The sequence below is a fragment of the Schistocerca piceifrons genome, chromosome 2 (genome assembly GCF_021461385.2).
Source record: "Schistocerca piceifrons isolate TAMUIC-IGC-003096 chromosome 2, iqSchPice1.1, whole genome shotgun sequence".
Classification (NCBI taxonomy): domain Eukaryota; kingdom Metazoa; phylum Arthropoda; class Insecta; order Orthoptera; family Acrididae; genus Schistocerca; species Schistocerca piceifrons.
The window spans coordinates 744,536,070-744,563,462 of record NC_060139.1 but is presented as its reverse complement, the minus strand read 5'-3'; the positions used below and the strand labels follow the sequence as shown (position 1 = coordinate 744,563,462).

Below are 27,393 nucleotides of genomic sequence, written 5' to 3'. Positions count from 1 at the left end.
GTGCATACGACCGAGGCACAAAGGGCCAACACCCGGCATCATGGTGTGGGGAGCGATCTCCTACACTGGCCGTACACCACTGGTGATCGTCGAGGAGACACTGAATAGTGCACGGTACATCCAAACCGTCATCGAACCCATCGTTCTACCATTCCTAGACCGGCAAGGGAGCTTGCTGTTCCAACAGGACAGTGCACGTCCGCATGTATCCCGTGCCACCCAACGTGCTCTAGAAGGTGTAAGTCAACTACCCTGGCCAGCAAGATCTCCGGATCTGTCCCACATTGAGCATGTTTGGGACTGGATGAAGCGTCGTCTCACGCGGTCTGCACGTCCAGCACGAACGCTGGTCCAACTGAGGCGCCAGGTGGAAATGGCATGGCAAGCCGTTCCACAGGACTACATCCAGCATCTCTACGATCGTCTCCATGGGAGAATAGCAGCCTGCATTGCTGCGAAAGGTGGATATACACTGTACTAGTGCCGACATTGTGCATGCTCTGTTGCCTGTGTCTATGTGCCTGTGGTTCTGTCAGTGTGATCATGTGATGTATCTGACCCCAGGAATGTGTCAATAAAGTTTCCCCTTCCTGGGACAATGAATTCACGGTGTTCTTATTTCAATTTCCAGGAGTGTATATCTAAAAACAAAGATGATGTGACTTACCAAACGAAAGTGCTGGCAGGTCGATAGACACACAAACAAACACAAACATACACACAAAATTCAAGCTTTCGCAACCAACGGTTGCTTCATCAGGAAAGAAGGAAGGAGAGGGAAAGACGAAAGGATGTGCGTTTTAAGGGAGAGGGTAAGGAGTCATTCCAATCCCGGGAGCGGAAAGACTTACCTTAGGGGGAAAAAAGGACAGGTATACACTCGCACACACACACACATATCCATCCGCTTGTGTCTGTGTATGTGCGGATGGATATGTGTGTGTGTGCGAGTGTATACCTGTCCTTTTTTCCCCCTAAGGTAAGTCTTTCCGCTCCCGGGATTGGAATGACACACACACACACACACACACACACACACACACACACACACACACACACACACACAGAGAGAGAGAGAGAGAGAGAGAGAGAGAGAGAGAGAGAGCATTTGGATCAGTTGGTTCTACTTTTGACACAACAAAAGACATTTAACTTCACCGAAGAAAATCATCTAGTATGGCAACCTGCTCCGTTTCCTTACTGTGTGTGCCATGTCAATACCAGGCCCTGAGTGTCTGTGAATTTAAAGATTTTTTAAAAATCTCTGCACTTCTATCTACAGATCAATTCAAATCACTCCTCATCTGTTACCATCAGCTGCACATTTTAGAAAGCAGTCAGGGACACAGGGTTTAGAATGGAGAGGTTCAGAGATTTCCATAATTATTTGTAGTTCATTTAAGAAAGGTAATCAGATCTGTACAAAAATGCAAGAAAGTAACAGACTTGGAAGGGACAAGGGTGCATTCAAGATATTGATAAGTTTCAGGGATCATACCAGAAGTTTTTGTGAGATTGTTATCTGTATTGAAAGTAAACATATCTGTGATAAGCTGCATCAGGCTTTATATGGTTAATGACAACCTGTGAAAACAAATGCCCTTTTCCATGTAGTTTTCAGTCAGTTTTGTCTGAAATATTATTCGTTCAAGAGCTTGGGCATTTTTAATTGCACAGTTCTCAAGCACGTAACTGTCGCCATGAACCACAGTGCAGGAATGGGGCAATAGATGGGTGGGGGTGGGGGATGGGCAGAGGACCTTATCGTGATAAAAGGGATAAAGATACAGAATAAATGTTAGTAAAACAGTGATATTGCAAATAGTTTTTGTTTACTCTTAGTCCATGCTATTAAAATATAAATTTGCAATTTCTATTCCTAGTTTTTGTTCCCTGCACAGTTTGTTTCAAGAAATGCACTAATTTTTTTGATATAATATCAAGTAGACTCAGAAAATGTGCTCTATGTCAGCAGTTATGTCTTATAATTGCAGTGAATGAGAAGTGTCACACGTACATACGTTCAAGAGTTATGCTTTAAGGAAGACAGCAATCCTGTCACACAAATTTATATTTCAAATTTCTGAAACCATTTGTGAGGGAGGATTCTTGAAGCATTATTAAGTCATTTGTGTACTGATTTTATAGGGCTGGGAAGGCAACGTTAAAGTAGTTTCACTGTAATGAGATGCAGATAAACAGTTATTTTCCAAGCCAATTGTTGAGTTGTATGGGAAGAGAATTCCAGTTTTGGAAATGAGTGTTCAATGAAGATGGGAAAGCAAAGTGAAAGAAAGAAACTGAACAGTAGCAAGTGCTAGAGAATCATGTGAAAGAACATACTTTCACAGGTGTCGAAAGAGGAATATGAAAGTTCATGCAAACATTGTTAGACTTGGATAAATGGTAAACATTTTATGTTTATAGTTGGTTCTTAGAACAGTGATAGAAATTCTAGAAATCATTACAAGTCTCATATAACCAATATCTTGTATTATGATGATATGTGAGAGATTTTGTTATTCTTTCAGCTTAACCTAGCAAAAATGGCTAAAGAAAGTGCTACAAGAGATGCTGGTATTAGATCCTCTCCAAGTAAACAGTCAGGTGGAAGGGAAAAAGAGCTCTCATCAATGATTATGGATATGGAAGCTAAACATGGTAAGCTGTAATTAGATGACTGTTTATATTGCACATTAATATATTGGCTGTGTGGTTGTGCATGTACTGAAACTCAACAAGAAGTATTAGGTTAAAATATAAATTTGCAATTTGCATTTAATCGAATGAAATTCTCTGTACTATTTCATTATAGCTACAAAAAAGTATCTGTTTCAATTTTATCATTTGATATGGCTCTTTGTACACCCAATTCTTTACTTAGTCTCAGAAATAAAAAGTAAATACCATGAACAAACATAGTGAATACAGCATCTAAGAACTTCACTTTGAAGTGAAGATAATGCAATTGTACAGTGATAAACTAAAATGTGTATGATGGAACATTTCAGTGATGGAAGTAGAGTATCTTCTCTTTGAAATGTGTTCTCTTAGCCTAAATGTGAGGATCACTCCAAAAGAAATACACAACATTTTTTTTCTTTTTTTTTTTTCCTCCCCAAACTCCAACTTTTCTTTTACATCTTTTCACTTCACAGAGGTCATAAAAATATTTTTCTGCTTGTATCCAAATTTCATTCAATCTGTTTCCACAAATCGTGCTGTCATACCACCACTGCAAGATAGCTTATTGCATTTGATGTTTGTCTGAAGCAACGTGCTGTTATAGAGTTCCTTTCTTTTGGAATGAGACAGTGAGGAACATTCTCCAGGGATTGAAGAAGTTTGTGGGGATGACACTGTTGATCACAAGATAGTTTGACATTAGGCAAGAAGATTATGTGGTGAAAGTGATCACACTAATACTCAGAATCTACTACACAGCGGCAGACCAAGCACTGCACAGACTCCTGAAAATACGCAGCATATTCAGCAGAGATTATGTGAAAAAATGGCATTTTTATCTCTAAAGAATGCATCAACATACTGTAAAAATATCAAAGATAAGGAAAATAATTTGGATGTTTAAAAAAAAAAATTTGCGTTTCTTTTGGTGTGACCCTCATAGCATCATTTTGTTGGTCTAAAATCGAATCCTAATACTCCCTAGTGATGGTGGTACTTTTGTGAAGATAGTCTGTGAACATCAGGCACTCTAAAAACACCATAAAATGGCAGTCATGACTTTTGTGCAGATCAAACAATTTTTACATGCTTTGGTGGTATTTCATCTTCTGTCACCCATGGTTTGTACATGTGTTTCATCTACTGTCAAGAAGTCTCAGAAAAAAATTGATGAACTTGCATTTTAACTCTCAAGTATTTTTTACTCAATTTGTTTTGGTGGAGACTCAAACCATCTTTATTGTGCTCAAAACATGATGTAATATGAGGTGGACATGTCCTGTTTCTGCAGTGTCACCATGCTCGCATGCGTTCATTTGGCAATAGTTGAAAACAGCTTTAGAAATTTTTGCTACAACTTTATCAGTCATAGAATTTCTGGATGTCATGAGCACTCATAGTGTTTAGTAGATGCACAGCCATGACCATGAAGCAAACAAATCTTGATCCAGATTTTTCACAGTAATTATAATCTGGCCTTACTTTATAGCATTACAGTAAAATTTGCAGATTGTGTACCCAAAATTCAATGAGTACCTTTGAGCAGTTAATGCTAGACTTCAATAAAATGCACTTCTATGTGAAGGGCTGTATACACCCTATGTACAGTACTGCATTAAGTGAATCCATTTTAAGGAATGTGTTATCATACACAGAAAGCTTTTTCACTGGATGTAAATTTGCAGTATTAAAACAAAGAGTTATGACATGGGAATGTCTTTAATAGTGTACTTCATGTTTTATCTAGTGAATGATAGTGTAATGCAGAACTGTACTTTCAGCTATATGAATTAGAATAGATTGCTACTCAGCACATAGAGGAGGCATTGAGCTGCAGAAGAGCACATTTAAAAGAAGACTGTTGGATCTTATTAAGGTATTGGACAAAGTCTTTTGAATAACAAAAAGTTCCAAGATGGAACAACAACAATATGAAAAGGATAATTGCTACTCACCTTGTACAGGAGATGAACTGCAGATAAGCACAGTAAAAAGAATACTGGAAATATGTAAGCTCATGGACAAAGTCTTTTCTCAGGCGACGAACTCTCACACAAACACATGGCTATTGTCTCCATCCAATAACGCCTGACTGTGTCTGATGTGAGCAGAAATCTGCTAGGGTGGGTAATGGGTAGTAAGGAGGCAGCGTGGGGTGGGCAATGGGGGTTGGAGGGTAGGGGTGGGGGCAGATGTTACTGCTGCTTGTGGAAGCATGCAGAGATATGGTTGGACATGTTTGAGCTGCTAAACGCAGCATCAGAAAGCTGTGCTGGAGGGGGAAATAGAGATGAGGAAGGGAAAGTAGGATGAGGAAAGGTCTTGTGGGTGCACTGGTGGGATAGAATGCTGGTGTGTTCTGCAATGGGAACAGGGAAGGGAATAAGTAGGTGGCGAACAGGGACTAGTGAAGATGGAGGCGAGGGGGGATACTGAAGTGAAGGATGTGTGGAAGTGAGAGTTCCCACATAAGAGTTACCACATAAGAAGTGATCCTGACCTTATAATCCTACCTGCTAACAAAGGCTCCACCACTGTGGTGATAAACAGCACAGATTACCTCATGGATGGTCTCTGGCAGCTGTTACACACCTCCAGCTACAAATTCTTCCACAGTGTCTGCATTCGAGAAATCCAGCAGGATCTCCTATCCCTTCCATCCCAGAACCTGTCACCACACTCCTACCTTCTGTATCCTTCTTAAAGTTCATAATCCCAATCACCCAGGATGCCCCTGGGTTATCCAGGCTATCCTGCCACCACAGAGAGAATCCTGTCCCTGCTGACCACACCTTCAGCCTTTTACCTGTAACATAACCTCCAATATAAAAAATGCTAATTATCTCCTCCACCAACTCCCCACAATTACTCTTCGTTTACTTCCTGGCACTCTGCTCATCACAGCCAAGGCCACTATTGAATACTATCTTTCTCAATTACCAACTGACTCTAAATTTACAACCACCTTACTTATTACTGTGACCAGCTACGCCCTCGCACATAATTACTTTTCCAATGATGACATTACCCACGAACAAATCTGTGGTACCGCAATGGGCATCAGCATGGGACCATCCAATGCAAACATAGGCAACAACCATCTAGAGGAATCCATTCAAGCCATCCAGAATCCCAAACCCATCATCTGGTTCCAGTCCATTAATAACATCTTTGTGAGCTGTAAAGTGGGTGAGAATACCCTATCTACATTCATCCAGAATGTTAGCACTTTCTCCTCCATTCATTTCACCTGATCCTCAGCCTAACAGGCCACCTTCCTCGACGTTGACCTCCACCTCAAGGGTGGCAACATTGGTACCACCATCCACATCAAGCCTATCACTACCAGCAATACCTCTGTTCCATCAGCTGCTGCCCATTCCACACCAAGAAGTCCCTTCCAGACAGACTAGCCTTCTATGGCGTTGCATCTATAGTGACAAATGTTGTGAGTTCTACTACTGGTGAAGTATGTTATTCAAAGTCTTATACATTTCCAGTAGTATTTCCATTGTGCCTGTATGCAACTCAGTGCCTGATCTATGTGGTGAGTAGCCATCTGTCCTTTCTTTATTGTTCTTATTTCATCTTGGACTTTCCATTGTTTGATTTTATATAACTGCTTCCCTTTCATCCCACAATTCAGTTTTGTTTCCCTTTTGTACTATTATCTATCACATTACATTACTCAGTGTCCAAATGACTGTGCAGATTGTTGCGGCAGTGTGTCGTGTCCCACATCCTTCCTGCTCATATTATTATTACTAGACCTTAAAATCAGTCGCACAACCTCCCTTCATCGTAGTATATTTTCGCATGTTTTGCAGTACCTTTCTGTGCCACATGTACTTCGTTGCACCCCGTACCCGTAACCCCTCTTCGCTTACTCAGCCACACACATTAGTGACCTCTCCTAATCCAGTTACATCTGCTGCTTCCCTCTTCACACATATCCACCAACCAACCTGAATCCCACTTTGTTATCCTCTTTTTATTTATTTTTTCACTTTGATCTCATCCCATTTTCACATTGATTTTATTTAGTTTTCATTTTTCGCTAAAGGCCCTATGTACTCAGGTTTCATCTTTTTTCACTGAGCTTCAGTTCTGTCCTTTTGTGATGTTCCCATGTAATTTTACATAATTTTGTGTATTTTTACATTTCTTTTATCTTACTTTAGGAATCATTGCTCCTTCTATCTGTGCCAATACAGAAAAAATCACATACCCCTAGCCAGATCCCACTCGCACATGCTGTCCCTGTATTGTTGCCTAGGTCATGGAATCCTCCCGAATGCCCTGACCATCAAATTACCCATATCTGGCTGCAACCCCTCCTTCCACAATGGCGTTTACCTGGTCACATTCTGTCAGTCTACAGCCCTCACCGACCTAGTCCTGCAAAACCTTGTCAGTCAGACTCAAATCTTGTTGCGCTACCTTCTCTCCATCTGTAAAATTCTCTTTATCTGCGGTCCAAAATTCCTACATCCCATCTACCAGCATGAAACTATCCAGTCTCTTTACCTCACACTTCCACCTTGGACTACCACTATCTGCCATCAAACTTCCCTCACATCTCTTCATAAATGCTAAATCCAGCCATTCAGATCTGCTACATTAACCACTCCCTCGAAAACTCCTTCCCTTCACCCTGTAGAACACAAAGCCTAAACAGACCCACAAAAGTCAAGCACCTCCAAAATCCTCACGCCCACAAAAGTGTCAGTCCCTTACAAAATCTTCTCTTTTGCCATATTCCCACATTCATTCGCACTGGGCTTGTTAAAACCCACCTCTCCCCCTTCCAGTTGCTACAGTGAAAACACTTTTTCAGCAATAACCCTACCAATGAGATTCAGTCCAAAACCACTAATGAACCTTGCCTGACTCTGTTTACGCCTACTCCACTGCACCCAAATCATACCTTGTTAATTCTCTAGACTTTCTGAACCTCGAACATTGTGTCCCTATCATTCCCCAAATCTCTCAGTATTGAAACCAACCTCACATACACAGAAAGAATGGCAATCCACAACCTAAAAACTTAGCCTGACCTTATAATCCTACTCACCAACAATAGCAACACTACTGTGGTTATGAACTGCAGGGATTACCTGGCGGAAGGACTCCACTACCTGTCAGATATGTGCTGTTACAAGCCCTGCCACAGTGACCCCACTCCAGGAATCCAGCAGAATCTCCAGTCACTTCTTAAATCCTTAGGGCCACCACAGAACCTCTTCCATGTGTCTGTCTCCCTCCTCATCCCCACCTTGTTGTTCTGCTACCTAAAGATCATAAGCCCAACTACCCATGACACTCCATTGTGCATGGTTACCATGCCCCCACAGAGAGAATATCGGCCCTTGTCAACCAACACTTTCAGCCTAATATCTGTAAACTCTCTTTCTATGTAAAAGACCCCAACCATTTCCTCCAGCTCCTTTTCCACAGTTCCTGCTTCTTTACCACCCAGTGCACTGCTTGTCCCTCTGCAGTAACATCCTCAGTGCCCATGGCCTTGCCGCTTTGAACACTATCATTCCCACTGCTCAGCTGACTCCAAATCTACAACCTCTGAGGTGTTTCGTAGGTATGTGGTTTGCTTTACTCATGAATAAATTTCAGGTCACTGTTAATTAATAATTCAGGTTTGCTATATTTAAATTGCTAAGTCCGAACAACCATGTATGTGTTTGTTAGTGTAGACTTCATCTCCGTCTGCAAATTCTTCTGCACCGGAACCTAAAAAAGGTCTCTCAACAATCTTAACTTTCCAAAAGTGATGTAGAGGCCTTCTTCGTTAATATCAATAAATTGGTTGCTTCATTACAATAATCGAACACCTCACACAGTACTTCTTGACAAACAAAAAAAAAGCCGTATCAATACATTTGCTCAGTGCCATTTCATCTGATTGTAATTATGTTCATTCCTCTAGAATGACAGCTAAAAGCTCTTCAGCTGTTGTTGTGACATCATTCTGATTGGCATAGCAGCTCTTCTTCCGTGGCATGCACTATATCTCCCAGGCAACAGCTGACAACATGGAGTAAAATATGACTGCAGCAAGTACCATGAAGCATAGTAAGATTTCTGCTGTCATCCTGGCTTGCAGATATGCTGCCTACATTTAACTACAGTTTATAAGCACAGAAAGAAAACAAACTTCTGAACATCATACTATAAGACCCATTACTTAAATAAAACTTTTCAGAGACATCATTTGTTGGTTTGGTAAATGCTGTACAACACATTGCTTCACCACAGTGTTATGTTATACTACACATTCCTCCCCTTAGGCAAACAATATTGTTACTACTGTGAAATGTAAACACATGGGCGATAATGCTAACACTGAATGTACATTGAAAGGAATTACAATCATACCCTATACCAGATTTATCTTTTCCAGTTATGGGAATAACAACCCAATTTATTATGATTCCATCTTAACTCCCTATGAGTGAAATAACCATAGTATTGATTAATTGTTATAAGGGGATTAACCCCAAATAACTAGTAATCACTAATTTCTAATCAATACACCTTTGTACCATTCATATTTTCAACATATGGATTTTTCAAGAAAGTGATCATTCATTTAATATGAATATGAATCCTCCAAATATCTTATATATGTGACAAATTGCGATTGCCAACCAGTTTTACATTATCTCTCATTCTTTGTATGTGTATACTCTTTATATGAGGGAACGAAATAGAAAAAAGTACTTACATCAATGAAACTTTTTTTTATTTTTCAATGTAGTCTCCTTGTAGATTAACGCACTTGGTCCAATGATGTTCCAGTGTATTGATCACATCTTGAAAATGAATTTCCTCCAGGCCTGCAAAATAGTTGTTGATTCTGGTTATCAATTATTTATTTGAAGTGTATCTTCATCCACCAAGAAAAATTTTCAGTTTTGGGAAGAGATGAAAGTCTGACAGAACCATATAAGGTGAATAAGGTGGGTGTCGCAACAATTCATACCTTAGTTCGTGTAATTTTTCCATGGTGATGGCACATGTGTGCGGGTGCGCATTATCTTGATGCAGGATGACTTTCTTTCATACTAAATATGGCCTTTTTTCACTTATCTTTTGTTAGAGTTTGTCCAGGAGGTTAGCATAGTATTCTCCAGTAATTGTTTGCCCAGTGGGGAGATAATCTACAAACGGAATCCCCTTGCATCCCAGAACACTGATGCCATGACCTTTCCCACCGAAGGAATTGTCTTTGCTTTCTTTGGTGGCAGAGAATCATCATGTTTCCACTGCTTAGTTTTTTTGACTCTGGGGTATAGTAGAGCACCCAAGTTTCATCTGTTGTCACAAACCGGCACAAAAAATCTTGTTCATTTCTCCTAAAATGGGTCAAACATTGAAACTTCCTGGCAGATTAAAACTGTGTGCCGGACCGAGACTCGAACTCGGGACCTTTGCCTTTCACGGGCAGGTGCTCTACCAACTGAGCTACCCAAGCACGAATCACGCCCCGTCCTCACAGCTTCACTTCTGCCAGTACCTTGTCTCACAGGAGAGCTTCTGTAAAGTTTGGAAGGTAGGAGACGAGGTACTGGCAGAAGTGAAGCTGTGAGGATGGGGTGTGAGTTGTGCTTGGGTAGCTTAGTTGGTTGAGCACCTGCCCGTGAAAGGCAAAGGTCCCGAGTTCGAGTCTCGGTCCGGCACACAGTTTTAATCTGCCAGGAAGTTTCATATCAGCGCACTCCGCTGCAGAGTGAAAATCTCATTCTGGGGTCAAACATTGTTCTGATATGTCCATTCTTGTGTGTTTTTGAGCCAGAGTCAAGAGTCACGGCATCTATCTTGCAGATAATTTTTTTTATTTCTAATTCTCCAGTTAAAATGTGATATACCCTTTCAGATGACATCTGGCAAGTGTGAGCAATTTCATGCACTTTCAATCAGCAATCCCCCATGACCATTTTGTGCACTTTTGCAGTGATTTCTAGAGTAGTGACACATTTTGGCTGACCACTGCGCAGTTCATCATCAAAGCTCTCCCAACCAAATTTGAATGCATTTGTCCACTTGGCAACAGTTGAATGTGAAAGAGTAGAGTCCCCCAGTGTTTAATGGAAATCGGCATGAGTGTCCTTTGATTTAATACCCTTCTTTACAAAGTAATTAATCACTGCTCGAATCTCAATTTTTTTTTTTTCCATCTTCGGAAATCATTATGTGGGAACAACAGAGCCATGTTACTGCCACAGCTCTCTTCCAAGAGCACTGACATGGCATGTGTTTACAGGCAACAGTCCAATGAATATCACATGAACAACTCTTTGTGCTACCACTGATGTCTCATGGTGCTTCCGAGAACTTTTCAAACCACCCTTGTATGTGTATATCAGCCACAAAGGATGCTGATAAAAGTCATATCTGGTTTTATAATCATCAATACTTTAATTCTTCAGGATGAGTTTTCAATGGCTCCTTATGACAAATGTAATGTCAAGGGAATACCAATCTAATTTATTATTTCCGCTATTTCTTAACTATGTCCAGAAGTCACTTGTTTTTTACCTGTCTGGCAGTCTCGTAAAATGGGTTTTACTGAAATGGATAGGAGAAGGGTTCCCGCAATGGAATCTACTGCTTGTGGAAAGAGAGAGGATAGACATTGTACTCCAATTGGAGAAAGAAAAGAGAGGACTAGGAATGTTGGAACCAAAGAAGAAAAGAAGACAGACCCCATGACATATACCCATCTGACCCCCCACCCAAAGGATCCCTTCCTGGGAGATGACTAGAGAATGAAGTTGTTCGCAATTCTACAGAACGGTCACTCCTTGGCTTTGCCTCCACAGCCTTGGAAAATTGACACCCTGCTATAGACAACATGTGGAGAGAGTAGTACCATGAAAAGAATTCCTCCCATTTAGTTAATTAAAATAATCAATTATTGACAATATAAATCTACTCACCAAGCTGTGGCAGGAGAACACCCACACTAAAAGGTTTTCCTTTTATAAGCTTTCGGAGCCAGTGGCTCCTCCTGGCAGAAGAGCCGAAAGGGAAGGAAGTGGGGTGAAGGAAAAGGACTTAAGAGGTTTGGAAGAAGGGGTACGTTCAGAAAAGACACCCAGAACGCTGGGTCAGCAGAGATTTACCAGACGGGATGAGAAGGAAAGACTGATTGTTGAGGACTTTGAGGACTGCACTGGATGAGATTTGAAAACCTGAGAGCTTGAAGATGGAAGACAGGGTAATAAGCAGGACAGATATTACTACTAAAACATTGTGCATGAGTTAATAAGAGTGAAAAGCTAAGCGCATCGTACGTAACAAAGGTAAGAGAGGGATGATAAAAAATAGACAGATCAGGAAATGACAGATGTAGAAAACTAAAATGTACTGAAGAAAGGAGTAGTTACTGTGAAGAAATGCTGAGACAGAAGGAATTAACATAAATTAAGGCCAGGTAGGTGGTGAGAACCAAGGCTGTATTGTAGTGCTAGTTCACACCTGCGGAATTCTGAGAAACTGGTGTCTGGCGGAAGAATCCAGATGGCGCATATGGGGGAAACAGCCACCAAGGTCGTTACCATCAAGTCATATAGTATGCTTTACATCAGGACATTGTTTGTTGCCAGTACAAATCCTCTTCCTGCATCCATTCATCCTGACTGATAACTGGGTGGTAGTCACACCAGTGTAAAAGGCCGAAAAGTGTTTATATAACAGCTGGTATACGATGTGTTGTTTTACAGTTGGCTCTCCCTTTGATAGTATATCTTTTGCCAGTTACAGGGCTGGAACAGGAGGGTGCATAAGGCAAGTCTTGCAGTGGGGACGGTCACAGGGGTAGGAGCATAGGGTCTGACAAGGATATTGTGGAGATTGGGAGAGCAACAAAAAGCTATTGTAGGTGCGGTGGGCAATGTCTCAGACAGAATGGATCTCATTTCAGGGAATTATTTTAAGAAGTCATGGCCTTGTCAAAGTAGCTGGTTAATATATTCCAAACCAGGATAATGCTGAGTGATCAGTGGTGTGCTCCGAAATTGTTTTTGGGAGGGATCAGCAGTACCAGGATTGGATGTGATGGCTTGGGAAATATGCTTTTGAACTCAGCTGTCGGTGTAATTACATCCAGTGAAGACTGAGTTGAGAAGGGTGTGTATTGCTGTAAAGAGTCTGCATCCAGACAAATACATCTGCCTCGAATGCCAACGCTGTGTGGGAGGGAACATTTGACGTGGAAAGGATGGCAACTGTCAAAATGTAAGTACTGTTTGTTAGTAGGTTTAATGTGGACTGAAGTGTGTAGTTGGCCTTCTGTGAGGATGAGATCAACATCAAGAGAAGTGGCATGGGATTTGGAATAGGACCATGTGAAATTTAATTAGGAGAAAGTATTTAGAGACTCCAGGAATTTTGACAGGGCAGCCTCGCCATCAGTCCATATAGCAAAGATGTCGTCAATGTATCTAACACAAATGAGGAAATGAAGGGTTAGGGATCCCAGGAAAGCTCCCTCCAAGTGATCTGTGAAAAGGTTGGTATAGGAAGGAACCATTCTGGTTCCCATGGCCGTACCCCTGATCTGTTTGTATGTATGCCCCTCAAAGACAAAGTAATTGTTGGTAACTATATAGTTGATTAAGGTGAGCAAGAAGGATGTCATATGTTTGGAATCAAGTGGACATTGACTGAAGAAATGTTCAGCAGCAGGCAGACCATGTATGTGGGGGATGTTGGTATAGAGGGAGATGGCATCAATTGTGACAAGCAAGGTGTTTGGTGGGAATGGAACAGGCACAGATTTCAGTCGGATCTAGGAAATGGTTGGTATCTGTAATATAGAAGGGAAATCTTTGTACTGTGGGTTGCAGGTGTGGATCAACTAAGGCAGATATATGTTCGATGGGTGCTTTGAAGCCAGCAACTATGGGAAGGCCAGGATGAGTGGGTTTGTGGATCTTAGGAAGAATATAAAAGGTAGGGGTGCCTGGTTTGGGTGGGGTGAGAAGTTGGATAGTACAGATAATTCAGGAGGGGTGAGTGTTTTAGACAAGAGGTTGAGAACAGTGTACTGTTGTGGCTGGTTCTTGTGATTATGAGTTATTACTGGTCTGGGAGGCGGTGGTGAAGGCTTTGTCATGTTAAGGAGGTTGGCCAAGATCAGTTTGTAGGAGAGGAGTGGTGGTTGATAGTGTAGCTGTTTGGGGAATTGCAGAGGGACAGGAAGGGAAACACCACTGTTGAGATAGTTTAGGAGAAGGTGGGATAGCTTTTTGAGGTGAAGTGTAGCATGTTGTTGCAGTCTGAAGTTGACTTTGGCAGATGATACCATCCAAGGAAACATGAGGGGCACATAACTGCAGGATTTTTTTGGAAGGAGAGAAGTCTGCTGGAGTGGAAATGGCAGATGAGGCATATAGCTCACAGATTAGTCAGGTAAGTGCAAGAGATTACTGTATTTGAAACTGTAAAAAGGTGAGAAAGATTGCTGTATTTGAAACTGTAAAAGAGCCTGGTGCAGAATAGGATTTGGAGTAGAATTACATCCAGGAACAGGGACTTTCAATGTTAGGCCTGTGGGAGTTACTCCGAGGGACTAGCAGGTTTTAAGAAACAGAATGTGTGACCTTAATTTTGATAGTGCAAAAGCATATTTTCGAAAAGAACGAATGTAAAATGTGATGGGATTCATCGTGCCAAGAGAGGACAGTTTGGAGTGTTACAAATGGTGGGAGTGCAGAAACATTTACATTTAGTTAGTTATGTTTGTACTGTGATCAGACTTTTTTAGCCATACCCATTACACAGAGTTAAGTCTTCTCATTATTCAGTACAGGAAAATTAGCCTGATTACTTACACTAAATGAAGGTAACTTTCCCTCCCATAAACCCAACCATGTCCTTTATCATCTGAAATAAAGAAGGTAGAAATTTTGCTAATATAAAACTTTAATGAAACCAGATTACTGCTTCCCATAGGAAGAGTATACGAAACTGTACAAAATAGACAAAGCTATATCAGCATGTTGGCCTAACTGAGCCATTATAGGAGACAAAATATCCATTGTTAATGGACTGGTTTTCTCATTAGACACATAGGACACTAGAGGTAAATAATGCTTTCATGTTTATGGGGCTACCATCAAACCAGAGGGGTTCCATGTTGAAAATTAACAACCTTTTGCTGTGGGGCATTCTTTAATTAATTATTTATTGTTCCAAGTTTGAATAATAACACACACAGCTCAGACACTTTTGTCTTTGTTATTCATTCATTAACTCAGCATAGGGAGTGGCGTACCAAACTCAGGTAATGTGATACTTTGGTGGAAACCTCAAAGTAATGATCTCATGCTCCCGTATTAACTGTCAAAATACACATCTTTCCGGAGGAAGAGAGTCCCTAAATAGTCATCAGTCATTCGATTTTCTGCAGCAGTATTGTCATATTTAATACACACACACACACACACACACACACACACACACACATACACATTTCTGTTCTGTAGTCTTTGTACCTCTCTCTACATATTCATTTATTTTATTACTACCTGTATCTTTGAGCACAATCGTACAAGGATGTTAGCATGCAGCACTTCATACATATACAATTTACTGAGAGGGAAACATTCCACGTGGGAAAAATATATCTAAAAACAAAGATGATGTAACTTACCAAACAAAAGCGTTGGCATGTTGATAGACACACAAACAAACTTACCAAACGAAAGCGTTGGCCTGTTGATAGACACACAAACAAACACAAACACACACACAAAGTTCAAGCTTTCACAACCAACGGTTCCTTCATCAGGAAAGAGGGAAGGAGAGGGAAAGACGAAAGGATGTTGGTTTTAAGGGAGGGGTAAGGAGTCATTCCAATCCCGGGAGCATAAAGACTTACCTTAGGGGGAAAAAAGGACAGGTATACACTCACACTCACACACACACACACACACACACACACACACACACACACATATCCATCCACACATATACAGACACAAGCAATGGGTGTGAGTGTATACCTGTCCTTTTTCCCCCCTAAGGTAAGTCTTTCCACTCCCGGGATTGGAATGACTCCTTACCCTCTCCCTTAAAACCCACATCCTTTCGTCTTTCCCTCTCCTTCCCTCTTTCCTGGTGAAGCAACCGTTGGTTGCGAAAGATTGAACTTTGTGTGTGTATTTGTGTTTGCTTGTGTGTCTATCAACATGCCAACGCTAAGCATACATTGTCACCTGCCCCTAAAATTTCAAAGCTTCCTCAACAGGCAAGATGATGCTCATCACTTTTTTTGACTTCCAAGGTCTGATGCTCATCAAATGCCTCAAACACAGAAACGTTAACCATGGCATATACTGTAAGACACTCCATACCCTATGCAAGTTCATCAAAGAAAATGGCCTGGGCTGCACACACAGGGAGTGATTCTGCCCCACAGTAATGCATTTCCACGTCTCCAATGTCACAAATAGTGTAACGACCAAGTTCAAGTGGAAGCAGTGTGAGCATCCACCCTACAGCCTCGACATGTTACCATGTGACTTCCATGTCTATGGTCCACTATAAAAACAACTCCAAGGGAAGCACTTCAACTCAGACAGCAAATGGAAGGACACAATGGAGGACTGGCTCTCATCATAGCCACAGGAATTCTGAGAACAGGGAATCCTTCAGCTCGTGAAACGGTAGGTAGCATGCCATGCATATGTAACTTGCCAATAAGTTTATTCTCTATTCTTCCCCCGTAAAACATGATATCATTAACAGGCAGCTATCACCTGGAAGAAACAACTCACTAAGGCTGTATAGCTTATCTGCTGGTCAGTGACTGCTGTTATAATTAATGCCACAGACTGATTAATATCCCATAAAATTTTACCATCTGATGTGTCGGGTTTCTTTATCTGTTTTTATTTTTATTTATTTATTTATTTATTTTCTTTTATTCCAGTCATGTAATTCTGAATGAAGAGTTCATTTAATACATGGAGACAATGGAATTACTTTTCTTGAAATGGGAAATCTCCTCCCCAATATCCTTCCCACTCCTTCCACAGTGGTTATCAGCCACCCATCCAACCCATGTGATGTCCTTGTCTGCCCCTATTCCACCACTGTTCCCAAACACTTGCCTCATGACTCATATAATGATGCAAGACCTGTTCCATACATCCTCCCACTACCACCTTCTCCAATCCTGTCACTGGCATCTCCTATTCCATCAAAGGCAGGGCCATCTGTGAAAGCTACCATGTGATGTAAACCTAATTGTAACCACTGCCAATTTGGATCACCCTGTTGCTGAACATGGTAACCAAAATGATGTGCTTCACTATAATGACTGCTTTGCAGCATATGCCACCTTAATTCTTCCAACCAATGCCAGCTTTTCTGAATTGTGCAAGTGCTAACTCTCCCTACAACATCGCCTTCATTCCCACAGCTCACTGGCCCCAACCTTCATTAGTACCCTCCTTCACCTATCTATCCCCTTACTTGCTCCCACTACAGTACACACACGCCTTCTACCCCATCAGTGCCCCTAAAAGTCCTTTCCTCATCTCTTACTTTGCACTCCTCCCTTCCCCTTCCCACTCCCCACCCCCCTCCAACACATACTTCTGATTCTCCACCTTGCAGCCCAGTCCTGTCCCCACCATGTCCCTGCATGCTTCCACAGGCAGCATTGTCATCTTACCCCGCCCCCAACCTTGTCCCCACCCCATGCCGCCTCCTTATCCCCATCACTCACCCGAGCAGATTGCTGCTCAAATCAGGCACTGTCGCAGTTTGGCCTTAGCACCCTAGACACGTGTGTGTTTGTGTGATTTGTTGTTGTATGACGGTGAGAGTTCTACAAATGAGGAAGGAATTTGTCCATAACTTTGTATACACTGGTGGAAAAAAAGGAGTTATGTGACATCAACAAAAACTGGTAGACATGATTTTACACCTGAAAGACGATGTCTGTTCAGATTTTGCATCAGTTGCATAAGAGTGGCGCTACTGGCACCACTATGAGGGCGCAAATCAAATTTGCTTTAAATATATATTTTAATGGTCATAAGCATTAGTTACCTTTGAGATTGGATGTTGTGAGTTGAAGTTAGTCAAGAATGCCTTTAAGGTGACAAACACGTCATTATCAACACTGAGTTTGATTGAGATTGTGTAATAGGGTTATGAGAAACTGGATGTCCTTTCTATGATATGCAGACAGACATGACAGCAGTGTAGCCATTGTACATGATTGTTGGCAGCAGTGGTCACAAGAATGTACAGTCGCCAGACTCCAGACAGGCGTATGGCACTATTGAGAGGGAAAACCATCGTGCACAGCATATGGCTCCAGCTTATCATACAGCATCTGCAGCAGCAATTTGAGCAGCATTTGGCACACCACAATGGCACAACAAACTGTTACAAATTGGTTACTTCAAGGATAACTGAGAGCCAGATGGCTTGTAGCATGTACATTACACTTACACGAAACCACTGCCATTTGCGACTTCAGTGGTGTCAAGTGAGAGTTCATTGAAGGGGAGGGTGGAGGTCTGTTGTGTTTTCTGATGAAATCTGGATTTGCCTTGGTGCCAGTGATGGCTGTGTTGGTTAGGAGGAGGCCAATTGAGGACCTGCAACCAACTTGTCTGCATGCTTAACACATTGCACCTACACCTTGAGTTATGATCCGCGTTTCATTTTTTTATGACAGCAGAAGCACTGTCGTGGTTATCCCATGCACCCTGATGCAAATTTTGGACATCAGTCTGGTGATTTGACCTGTTGTGCCGCCATTCATGAACAGCATTCAAAGAGGTGTTTCCAACAGGACAACATTTGCCTACATACCGATGTTGTAATCCAACATGCTCTACAGGGTGTCGACATGTTACCTTGGCCTTCTCGATCACTGAATCTATCTCCAATGAAGCACAAATGACGCTTCATTGGACAATAACTCCAGCATCATCCACAACCAGCATTAACCATCCCTGTATTGACCAACCAAGCACAGCAACATGGAACTCCATCCCATAACCTGACATCCGACACCTGTACAACAGAATGTATGCATGTTTGCATGCTTGTTTTCAACATTCTAGTGGTTACATCAATTGTTAATGGACCAGAATTTCACATTTGCAATGATTTATCTGATGTTTACATTAACCTGTGATTTTGCAATGTTAATATTTTAAATATGTTACCTAGACAAATGTAGTCCTGAAATTTCATCACTGTAAATTAATTATTTTGTGATGTTGTGATTTTTTTCCTGTCTGTATATTTACAGTTTTCTTTTCATTGTGCCTATTCTGCGACTCAATGGCCTTTCTGTATAGACAAAGTCCTTTGTCAGATTTATAAAAACAGACACACACACACACACACACACACACACACACACACACACGCGCGCGCGGCCTCTATCAAGTCTGGGCACGGAGGCCACAATGTGTTGAGTTGTGATATCAGCTTGGGTGTGTAGTGAGAGTAAATAAGAGCTGTGGGGTGGGGAGCTGAAGGGATAGTAGGGTAGGAGGTGTGGGAATATGCAGCAGTGCTGCCCGTGAGAGTACACAGTGATGTGGCTGGTACAAAATGATGGAGTGCTGGGCTGCTAGGTGCAGCGTTTGGAGGGCGTGCTGTAGGTTGAGGGTGGTGTGAGAAGGGAAAAGGACTATAGATGTGTGCTGGTGGCATAGATGGTTTATGTGCGGCCAGAGTGGGAGGAGGGAGGGAGATAGAGGCAGATGGAGGGCAGAGATAAACAAAGGTTGAGGCCAGGAGAGTAATGGGAACAAAGGGTATGTTTCAGGATGAGTTCCCATCTGTGTAATTCAGAAAAGCTGGTGTTGGTAGGAAGAATCCAGATGGCATATGTTGTAAAGCAGCCATTTACTTGTCTATATGGGCTAGCTGTCTCTTGGCCATAGTTTGGTAGTGGCCAACATACAGACAGACACCTTGTTAGTGGCATTTCCATTGTATAATGCTGCACATTGTATGCAGCTAAGTATGTAGACCACATGGCTGCTGTCACAGATGACCCTGCCTTTGATGAGTATGAAATGTTGTGACAGGTTTAGAGTTGGTGGTTATGGGAGGATGTATGGGACAGGTCTGGCAGCTCAGTCTTCTGGTGGGATATGAGGCTTGGGACAAGATTTTGGGAGTGGGACTGAAATAGTGATGGACAAGGATATTATATATTTTGAGTGTGTATCAGAAACCCATTGGGGGGGGGGAGGGGGGGGATTGGGGAGGATATGTCCCATTTCAGGACACAATGAAAGAATGTCAGAGAATGTGATTCAGTTGCTGAAGTCCTGGATGGTACTGAGTTACAAGGGTGACACCCCTTTGTGGCCAGTCAGTGGACAGTGACTAGGGAAACGAGACACAGGAGATCTATTTCTGGACAAGGTCCCAAGGATAATTTTGGTCTGTGAAGAGAGAGAAGAATGGGTGGCAGCTGTATCAGTGGAGTTATTGTTTGTGCTTTGTTGGTTTGATGAAGACAGAGGCACTAATGGAGCCATCAGTGAGATTGACATTGTGGAAGGAACTTTGTGAGGTGAGGGGGACCAAGTGAAGCAAATGACAGGAAGGTGCTGAGGTTCTGGAGGAACGCAGATAATGCATTGCCCCTCGATCAAGATTATGAAGATGTTGAGATCATGTGTGTGAATAGCAATGTATAAAATTGTGTGTGTGTGTGTGTGTGTGTGTGTGTGTGTGTGTGTGTGTGTGTGTGTGTGTGTCTGTCTGTCTGTCTTTATAAACTTAACAAAGGACTTTTTCTATATAAAGGAGACATTGAAGCACAGACAGACCCAGTGAAAAGCAATGAAAATACTGCTGGAAATATATATGCTTATGGACAAAGTCCTTCATCAGTAGTAGAACTCTCACACCACAACAACAACAACAGCTGACACACACATGGCTACTGTCTTAGGAGGCTAAACCCTGGCAGTGACTGCATCTGATGTGAGCTGCAATCTACTGAATTGGATGATAGGGGTAAGGAGGTGGCATTGAATAGGTAAAAGGAGGGATAGCAGGGTAGGGGTGGGGGAATGTGGGAAGATGCCAGTGTTGCCCTTGGGAGTGTGCATGGATATGGTGGGAGCAGGATTGTGCTATTAGGTGCAGAATCGGGATGCTGTGTTTGAGGGAGGAGGATGGGGGTCGGGGGAGGACTTGCAGATGCTTCGGTGGGTTAGAGGTGTGTGTTAACTGTAGTGGGAGCAGGAAAGGGGACAGACAGGTGAAGGAGGGCACTAGTGAAAGTTGGGGCCAGTGGGTTACGGAAATGAAGGATATGTTGTAGGAAGAGTTCCCACTTGTGCAATTCAGGAAAGCTGGTGCCGGTGGGAAGAATCTGGGTGACGTAGACTGCAAAGCAGTCATTACAGTGAAGCACATCGTGTTGGGTACCAAATTTAGCAATAGGGTGGTCCAACTGTCTCTTCACCACAGTCTGGCAATGCCCATTCATGCAGACAGACAGCTTGTTTGAAGTCGTGTCTCCACAGAATGTGAAACAGTAGTAGCAGCTAAGTTTGTTTCATGTGGTGGCTTTCACAGATGGTTCTGCCTTTGATGGAGTAGGAGATGCCAGCTACAGGATTGGAGAAGGTGGTAGTGGGAGACTGTATGGAACAGGCCTTGATTCATGGGTTATACTGCAAGGATATGAGCCATTAGGCAAGGGGTTGGGAGTGGGGGTGGAGTAGGGACAGAAAAGGACATTGCTTAGGTTGGATGGGTGGCTAATAACCACTGTGGGAGAAGTGGGAAGGATATTTCCCCTTTCAAGAAAAATAATTCCATTGTCCCCCTTGTATTAAGTTAACCCTTCATTCAGAAATATAAGATTGGAATTTTTGTAATATTACTGATAATACATGTATAAATCCCCTTAGAGATATCAGCAATCATTGGCCAACAGTAAGCTACAAAGTCTGGGCGAGTTGTTGCTTTCAAGTGGTAACTGTCTTAACAATGTCACATTTGACAGGGGGAAAAAGGGATGATACACTTATTGGTAAATTGTGTATGTATAGTGTGCTGACATTCAGATATTATTGCTCAGTTATCCAGAGATACAGCAGCATATAGCTAGGTAATGAGTTATTTTGTATGAATATAGCACAGAAGGAAGCTCAGAATCTAGGTGTGAATTCAGAATGCAGTGGGAGTATGTTACCTTGGTATATATAAAGAAAACAAAAAAATAAAAATAAAAAAGGTAGTGCTATAGGCAATATTAAACAGGTATATTGAATATGATAGGTGGACCTGCATGAAAGGGTTGGGGACAGTACTGCTGTTGAAAGGCTTCCTCCAAAGTAGCAAATTACCTGAGTTTCGTATGCCATTCCATATGTTGGATTAATGAATGAATAATAAAGACAAAAATGTCTGAAATTTGTATGCTATTCTTTAAATTTGGAATGCTTAGTCATTAATTATAGAATGCAAGATCATAAAATGATGTTAATTGTTTGAAAGATGCATGTCCTCTGGTTTGATGGCAGCCCCATAAACACTAAAAGCATATTTACCTCTATGCACTCTAATGCATCTCTTAAGTGTCTGATCAGAAAATCAGCCTAATGAAAGTGGATATTTTGTTTCCTGTAATGACTTAGGTAGGCCAGTATGGAGATATAGCTTTGTATGTTTCGTATAGTCGTCACAGGGGAAGTAGTAATCTGCTTTGTTAAAAGTGTTGTATTAGGGGCAGTTCCGCCTTTTTTGTTGTAGATAATAAGTGGCGTGATTGGGTTTATAGGAATTTTTAGGGGAGGATAGTTTTATTCAGTGTAAGTAATTAGACTAATTTTCCTGCATTGAATTATGAAAGAAAACCAATCTCTTTGTAATGATTATGCCTAAAAAACTGATCACATTAAAAATTTATTTAATTAAATGGGCAGAATTACTGTTCATGTTACTGCTCTCTCTATAGGCTATCTATACTAAGAATCAATATTATGAGAAGGAAAGTTGCTACTCACCATATAGCGGAGATGCTGAGTCACAGATAGGCGCAACAAAATGGCTCTCACAATTAAAGCTTTTGGCCATTAAGGCCTTCGTCAACAATAGACACACATACGCACAAACATGCAAACGCAACTCACACACATGACTGCAGCCTCAGGCAACTGAAACCACACTGCAAGCAGCAGGACCAGTGCATGATGGGAGTGGTGACTGGGTGAGGGTAAGGAGGAGGCTGGGGCAGGGAGGGGAAGGGATAGCATGGTGAGGGTGGCGGACAGTGAAGTGCTGCAGGTTAGATGGAAGGCAGGGGTGTGGTGAGGGGGGGGGGGGGGGGGGAGAGTAGTGGGAAAGGTGAGAAATGAAAAGACCAGGTGTAGTGGTGGAGTGACAGCTGGGTAGTGCTGGAATGGGGACAGGAAAGGGGCTGGATGGGTGAGGACTATGACTAACAAAGGTTGAGGCCAGTAGGGCTACAGAAACATAGGATGTATTACAGGGAAAGTTCCCACCTACGCAATTCAGGAAAGCTGGTGTTGGTGAGAAGCATCCATATGGTACAAGCTGTGAAATGAAGGATATTATATTCGGCAGCGTGTTCAGCAACAGGGTGGTCCACTTGTTTCTTGACCACAGTTTGCCTGTGGTAATTCATGCAGACAGCTTGTTGGTTGTCATGCCTACATAGCACTTAGCACAGTGCTTGCAGCTTAGCTTGTAGACCACATGACTGGTTTCACAGATAGCCCTGCCTTTGATGGGATAGCTGATGTTAGTGACTGGACTGGAGCAGGAGATGGTGGGAGGATGTGTGGGACAGGTCTTGCATCTATGTCTATTACATGGGTTATGAGCAATGAGGTAAGGGACTGGAAGCACAGGTTGTGTAAGGATGGATGAGTATATTGTGTAGGTTTGGTGGATGGCAGAATACCACTGTGGGAGGGGTGGGAAGGATAGTGGGCAGGACATTTCTCATTTCAGGGCATGAAGAGAGGTAATCAAAACCCTGGCAGGGAGTGTAATTCAGCTGCTCCAGTCCTGGGTGGTACTGAGTTACGAGGAGAATGCTCCTCTGTGGCCGGACGGTGGGACTTGGGGAGGTGGTGGGAGACTGGAAAGATAAGGCACGGGAGATTAATGTTTGTACAAGGTTGGGAAGTTAATTTCGGTCAGTGAAGGCTTCATTGAGACCCTCGGTATATGTCGAGAGGGACCGCCCGTCACTGCAGATGTGATGACCATAGGTGGCTAAGCTGTATGGAAGGGACTTCTTGGTATGGAACAGGTGGCAGATGTCAAAGTGGAGGTATTCCTGGTGATTAGTAGGTTTGATGTGGATGGAGGTACTGATGTAGTCATCCTTGAGGTGGAGATCAACATCAAGGAAGGTGGCTTGTTGGGTTGAGTAGGACCAGGTGACGCAAATGGGGGAGAAGTTGTTGAGGTTCTGGAGGAATGTGGATAGGGTGTCCTCACCTTCGATCCAGATAGCAAAGATGTCATCGATGAATCTGAACCAGGTGAGGGGTTTAAGATTCTGGGTGTTAAGGAAGGATTCCTTGAGATGGCCCACAAATAGGATGATGACATGTGGGTGCCCATAGCCATACCCCAGATCTGTTTGTAGGTAATGCCTTCAAAGGAGAAGTAATTGTGGATGAGGATATAGTTGGTCATGATGACTAGGAAGGAGGTTGTTGTTTGGAATCCATCGAGCGTTGGCAAAGGTAGTGTTCGATAGTGGTAAGGCCATGGTCATTAGGAATCATAATGTACAGGGAGGTGGCATCAGTAATGACAAGCAGGGCACCGTGCGGTAAATGGACAGGAACTGTGGAGAGTCAGTGGAGGAAATGGTTGGTATCTTTTCTATAGTAGGTAGGTTCCAGGTAAGAGGTTGTAGGTGTTGGTCTACGAGAGCAGAGATTCTCTCAGTGGGGGCACAGTGACTGGCCACATCTCCACTGTATGGTGAGTGGCAACTTTCCTTCTCATAATATTGTTACATTCCATCCTGGATTTTGTACAGTAAGAATCAGTTTTAAATGCCTGGGGAATTGAAGTCTGGTGTGAAACAGGCAAAAGCTTGCAATTCTGGGTGGTTAGGAAGGATTCCTACAGAGGGCCCAGGAATAGATTAGCATTGGATGGTACCATATCGGTGCCCATGGATGTACTATGGATTTGCTGAAGGTAATGCCTACAAAGGTGAAGTAATTGTGGGTGAGGATGTAGTTGGTCATTCTGACTAGTAAGAAGATTGTAGGTTTGGAGAGAGCCAGGTGTTGTGAAAGGTGGTGTTCCATGCTGACAAAAGCTGTGGATATTGGGTATATTAGTGTAAAGGGAGGTGATGTCAACAGTGGTCAACAGTGATAGAAAAGGTAGTGTTCAATGCTGGCAAGACCTGGGCATTGGTTAGATTAATGTAGAGGGAGGTTGTATCAAGTGTGAAGAGCTGGCCACTGTATGGTCAGGGGAAAGGAACACTGGAGAATCTGTAGAGAAAATGGTTAGTGTCATTTATGCAGGTGGCTGGTTATGCGTACAAGGCTGGAGGTGTTGGCCCAAAAGGGCAGAGATTCTTTCTGTGGAGGGTTAGTGTTCAACTGCCTGGAGCATACTGTCTGGTTGCAAAACAGCTAAAATTTCTTAAGAAAAGTAGCTTCATGAAAAGAAACATCAGGTTTAAGAACCCCTAAGGCCTTTAAACAGTTGCATAAAATATTTAGTTTGTGTAATCATTGGCCATATGTGGGGTGACAGGCTGCAATTATTTTTGATATGTTATATAAGTTCATGATATGCCACCAGCCATTCATGTGATTTTCTAATGTGACAGATATGTACCTTAACAGATCCTCTGCTTCACTTTGCAAAATAGAGTTGAAGTGTGTATTCACAGATTTTCTTAAGAAATACAGGTATGTTGCTTGAAAGCCTCTTGGGCAATCAGTTGAGTTAACTGATCACTTTATTAGAAATTTTTAATGGCATAAGATATCATCAGATCATTCTTGCTGATTTATGTCATGAGAATATCCCCACAGTTGAAGAAAAGTGCACCGAAAACAAATGGCCTCCACTAGCCATCAAAATTTGATTGATTGCTGAATATTGCCTGGAGTTGTTGTTGTTGTGGTCTTCAGTCCTGAGACTGGTTTGATGCAGCTCTCCATGCTACTCTATCCTGTGCAAGCTTCCTCATCTCCCAGTACCTACTGCAACCTACATCCTTCTGAATCTGCTTAGTGTATTCATCTCTTGGTCTCCCCCTATGATTTTTACCCTCCACGCTGCCCTTCAATACTAAATTGGTGATCCCTTGATGCCTCAGAACGTGTCCTACGAACCGATCCCTTCTTCTGGTCAAGTTGTGCCACAAACTTCTCTTCTCCCCAATCCTATTCAATACTTCCTCATTAGTTATGTGATCTACCCATCTAATCTTCAGCATTCTTCTGTAGCACCACATTTCAAAAGCTTCTATTCTCTTCTTGTCCAAACTATTTATCGTCCATGTTTCATTTCCATACATGGCTACACTCCATACAAATACTTTCAGAAATAACTTCCTGACACTTAAATCTATACTCGATGTTAACAAATTTCTCTTCTTCAGAAACGCTTTCCTTGCCATTGCCAGTGTACCTTTTATATCCTCTCTACTTCGTCCATCATCAGTTATTTTGCTCCCCAAATAGCAAAACTCCTTTACTACTTTAAGTGTCTCATTTCCTAATCTAATACCCTCAGCATCACCCGACTTAACTCGACTACATTCCATTATCCTCGTTTTGCTTTTGTTGATGTTCATCTTATATCCTCTCTTCAAGACACCATCCATTCCGTTCAACTGCTCTTCCAAGTCCTTTGCTGTCTCTGACAGAATTACAATGTCATCGGCGAACCGCAAAGTTTTTATTTCTTCTCCATGGATTTTAATACCTACTCCGAATTTTTCTTTTGTTTCCTTTGCTGCTTGCTCAATATAGAGATTGAATAACATCGGGGAGAGGCTACAACCCTGTCTTACTCCCTTCACAACCACTGCTTCCCTTTCATGTCCCTCAACTCTTATAACTGCCATCTGGTTTCTGTACAAGTTGTAAATAGCCTTTCGCTCCCTGTATTTTACCCCTGCCACCTTTAGAATTTGAAAGATAGTATTCCAGTCAACATTGTCAAAAGCTTTCTCTAAGTCTACAAATGCTAGAAATGTAGGTTTGCCTTTCCTTAATCTTTCTTCTAAGATAAGTCGTAAGGTCAGTATTGCCTCACGTGTTCCAGTATTTCTACGGAATCCAAACTGATCTTCCCCGAGGTTGGCTTCTACTAGTTTTTCCATTCGTCTGTAAAGAATTCGTGTTAGTACTTTGCAGCTGTGGCTTATTAAACTGATTATTCGGTAATTTTCACATCTGTCAACACCTGCTTTCTTTGGGATTGGAATTATTATATTCTTCTTGAAGTCTGAGGGTATTTCGCCTGTTTCATACATCTTGCTCACCAGATGGTAGAGTTTTGTCAGGACTGGCTCTCCCAAGGCTGTCAGTAGTTCCAATGGAATGTTGTCTCTCCGGGGGCCTTGTTTCGACTCAGGTCCTTCAGTGCTCTGTCAAACTCTTCACGCAGTATCTTATCTCCCATTTCATCTTCATCTACATCCTCTTCCATTTC

At 42.2% G+C, this 27,393-nt stretch overlaps 1 protein-coding gene across 1 annotated transcript in view; it reads left to right on the top strand.

The window, feature by feature from the left end:
- Positions 1–27,393, top strand: part of LOC124776267 (serologically defined colon cancer antigen 8 homolog) — a gene marked incomplete in the record, with an annotated part of 236,051 nt that overhangs the window by 93,523 nt on the left and 115,135 nt on the right. Inside the window, 1 exon segment of the mRNA XM_047251167.1 lies at positions 2,532–2,661. Coding sequence (XP_047107123.1) covers positions 2,532–2,661 — 130 coding nt within the window.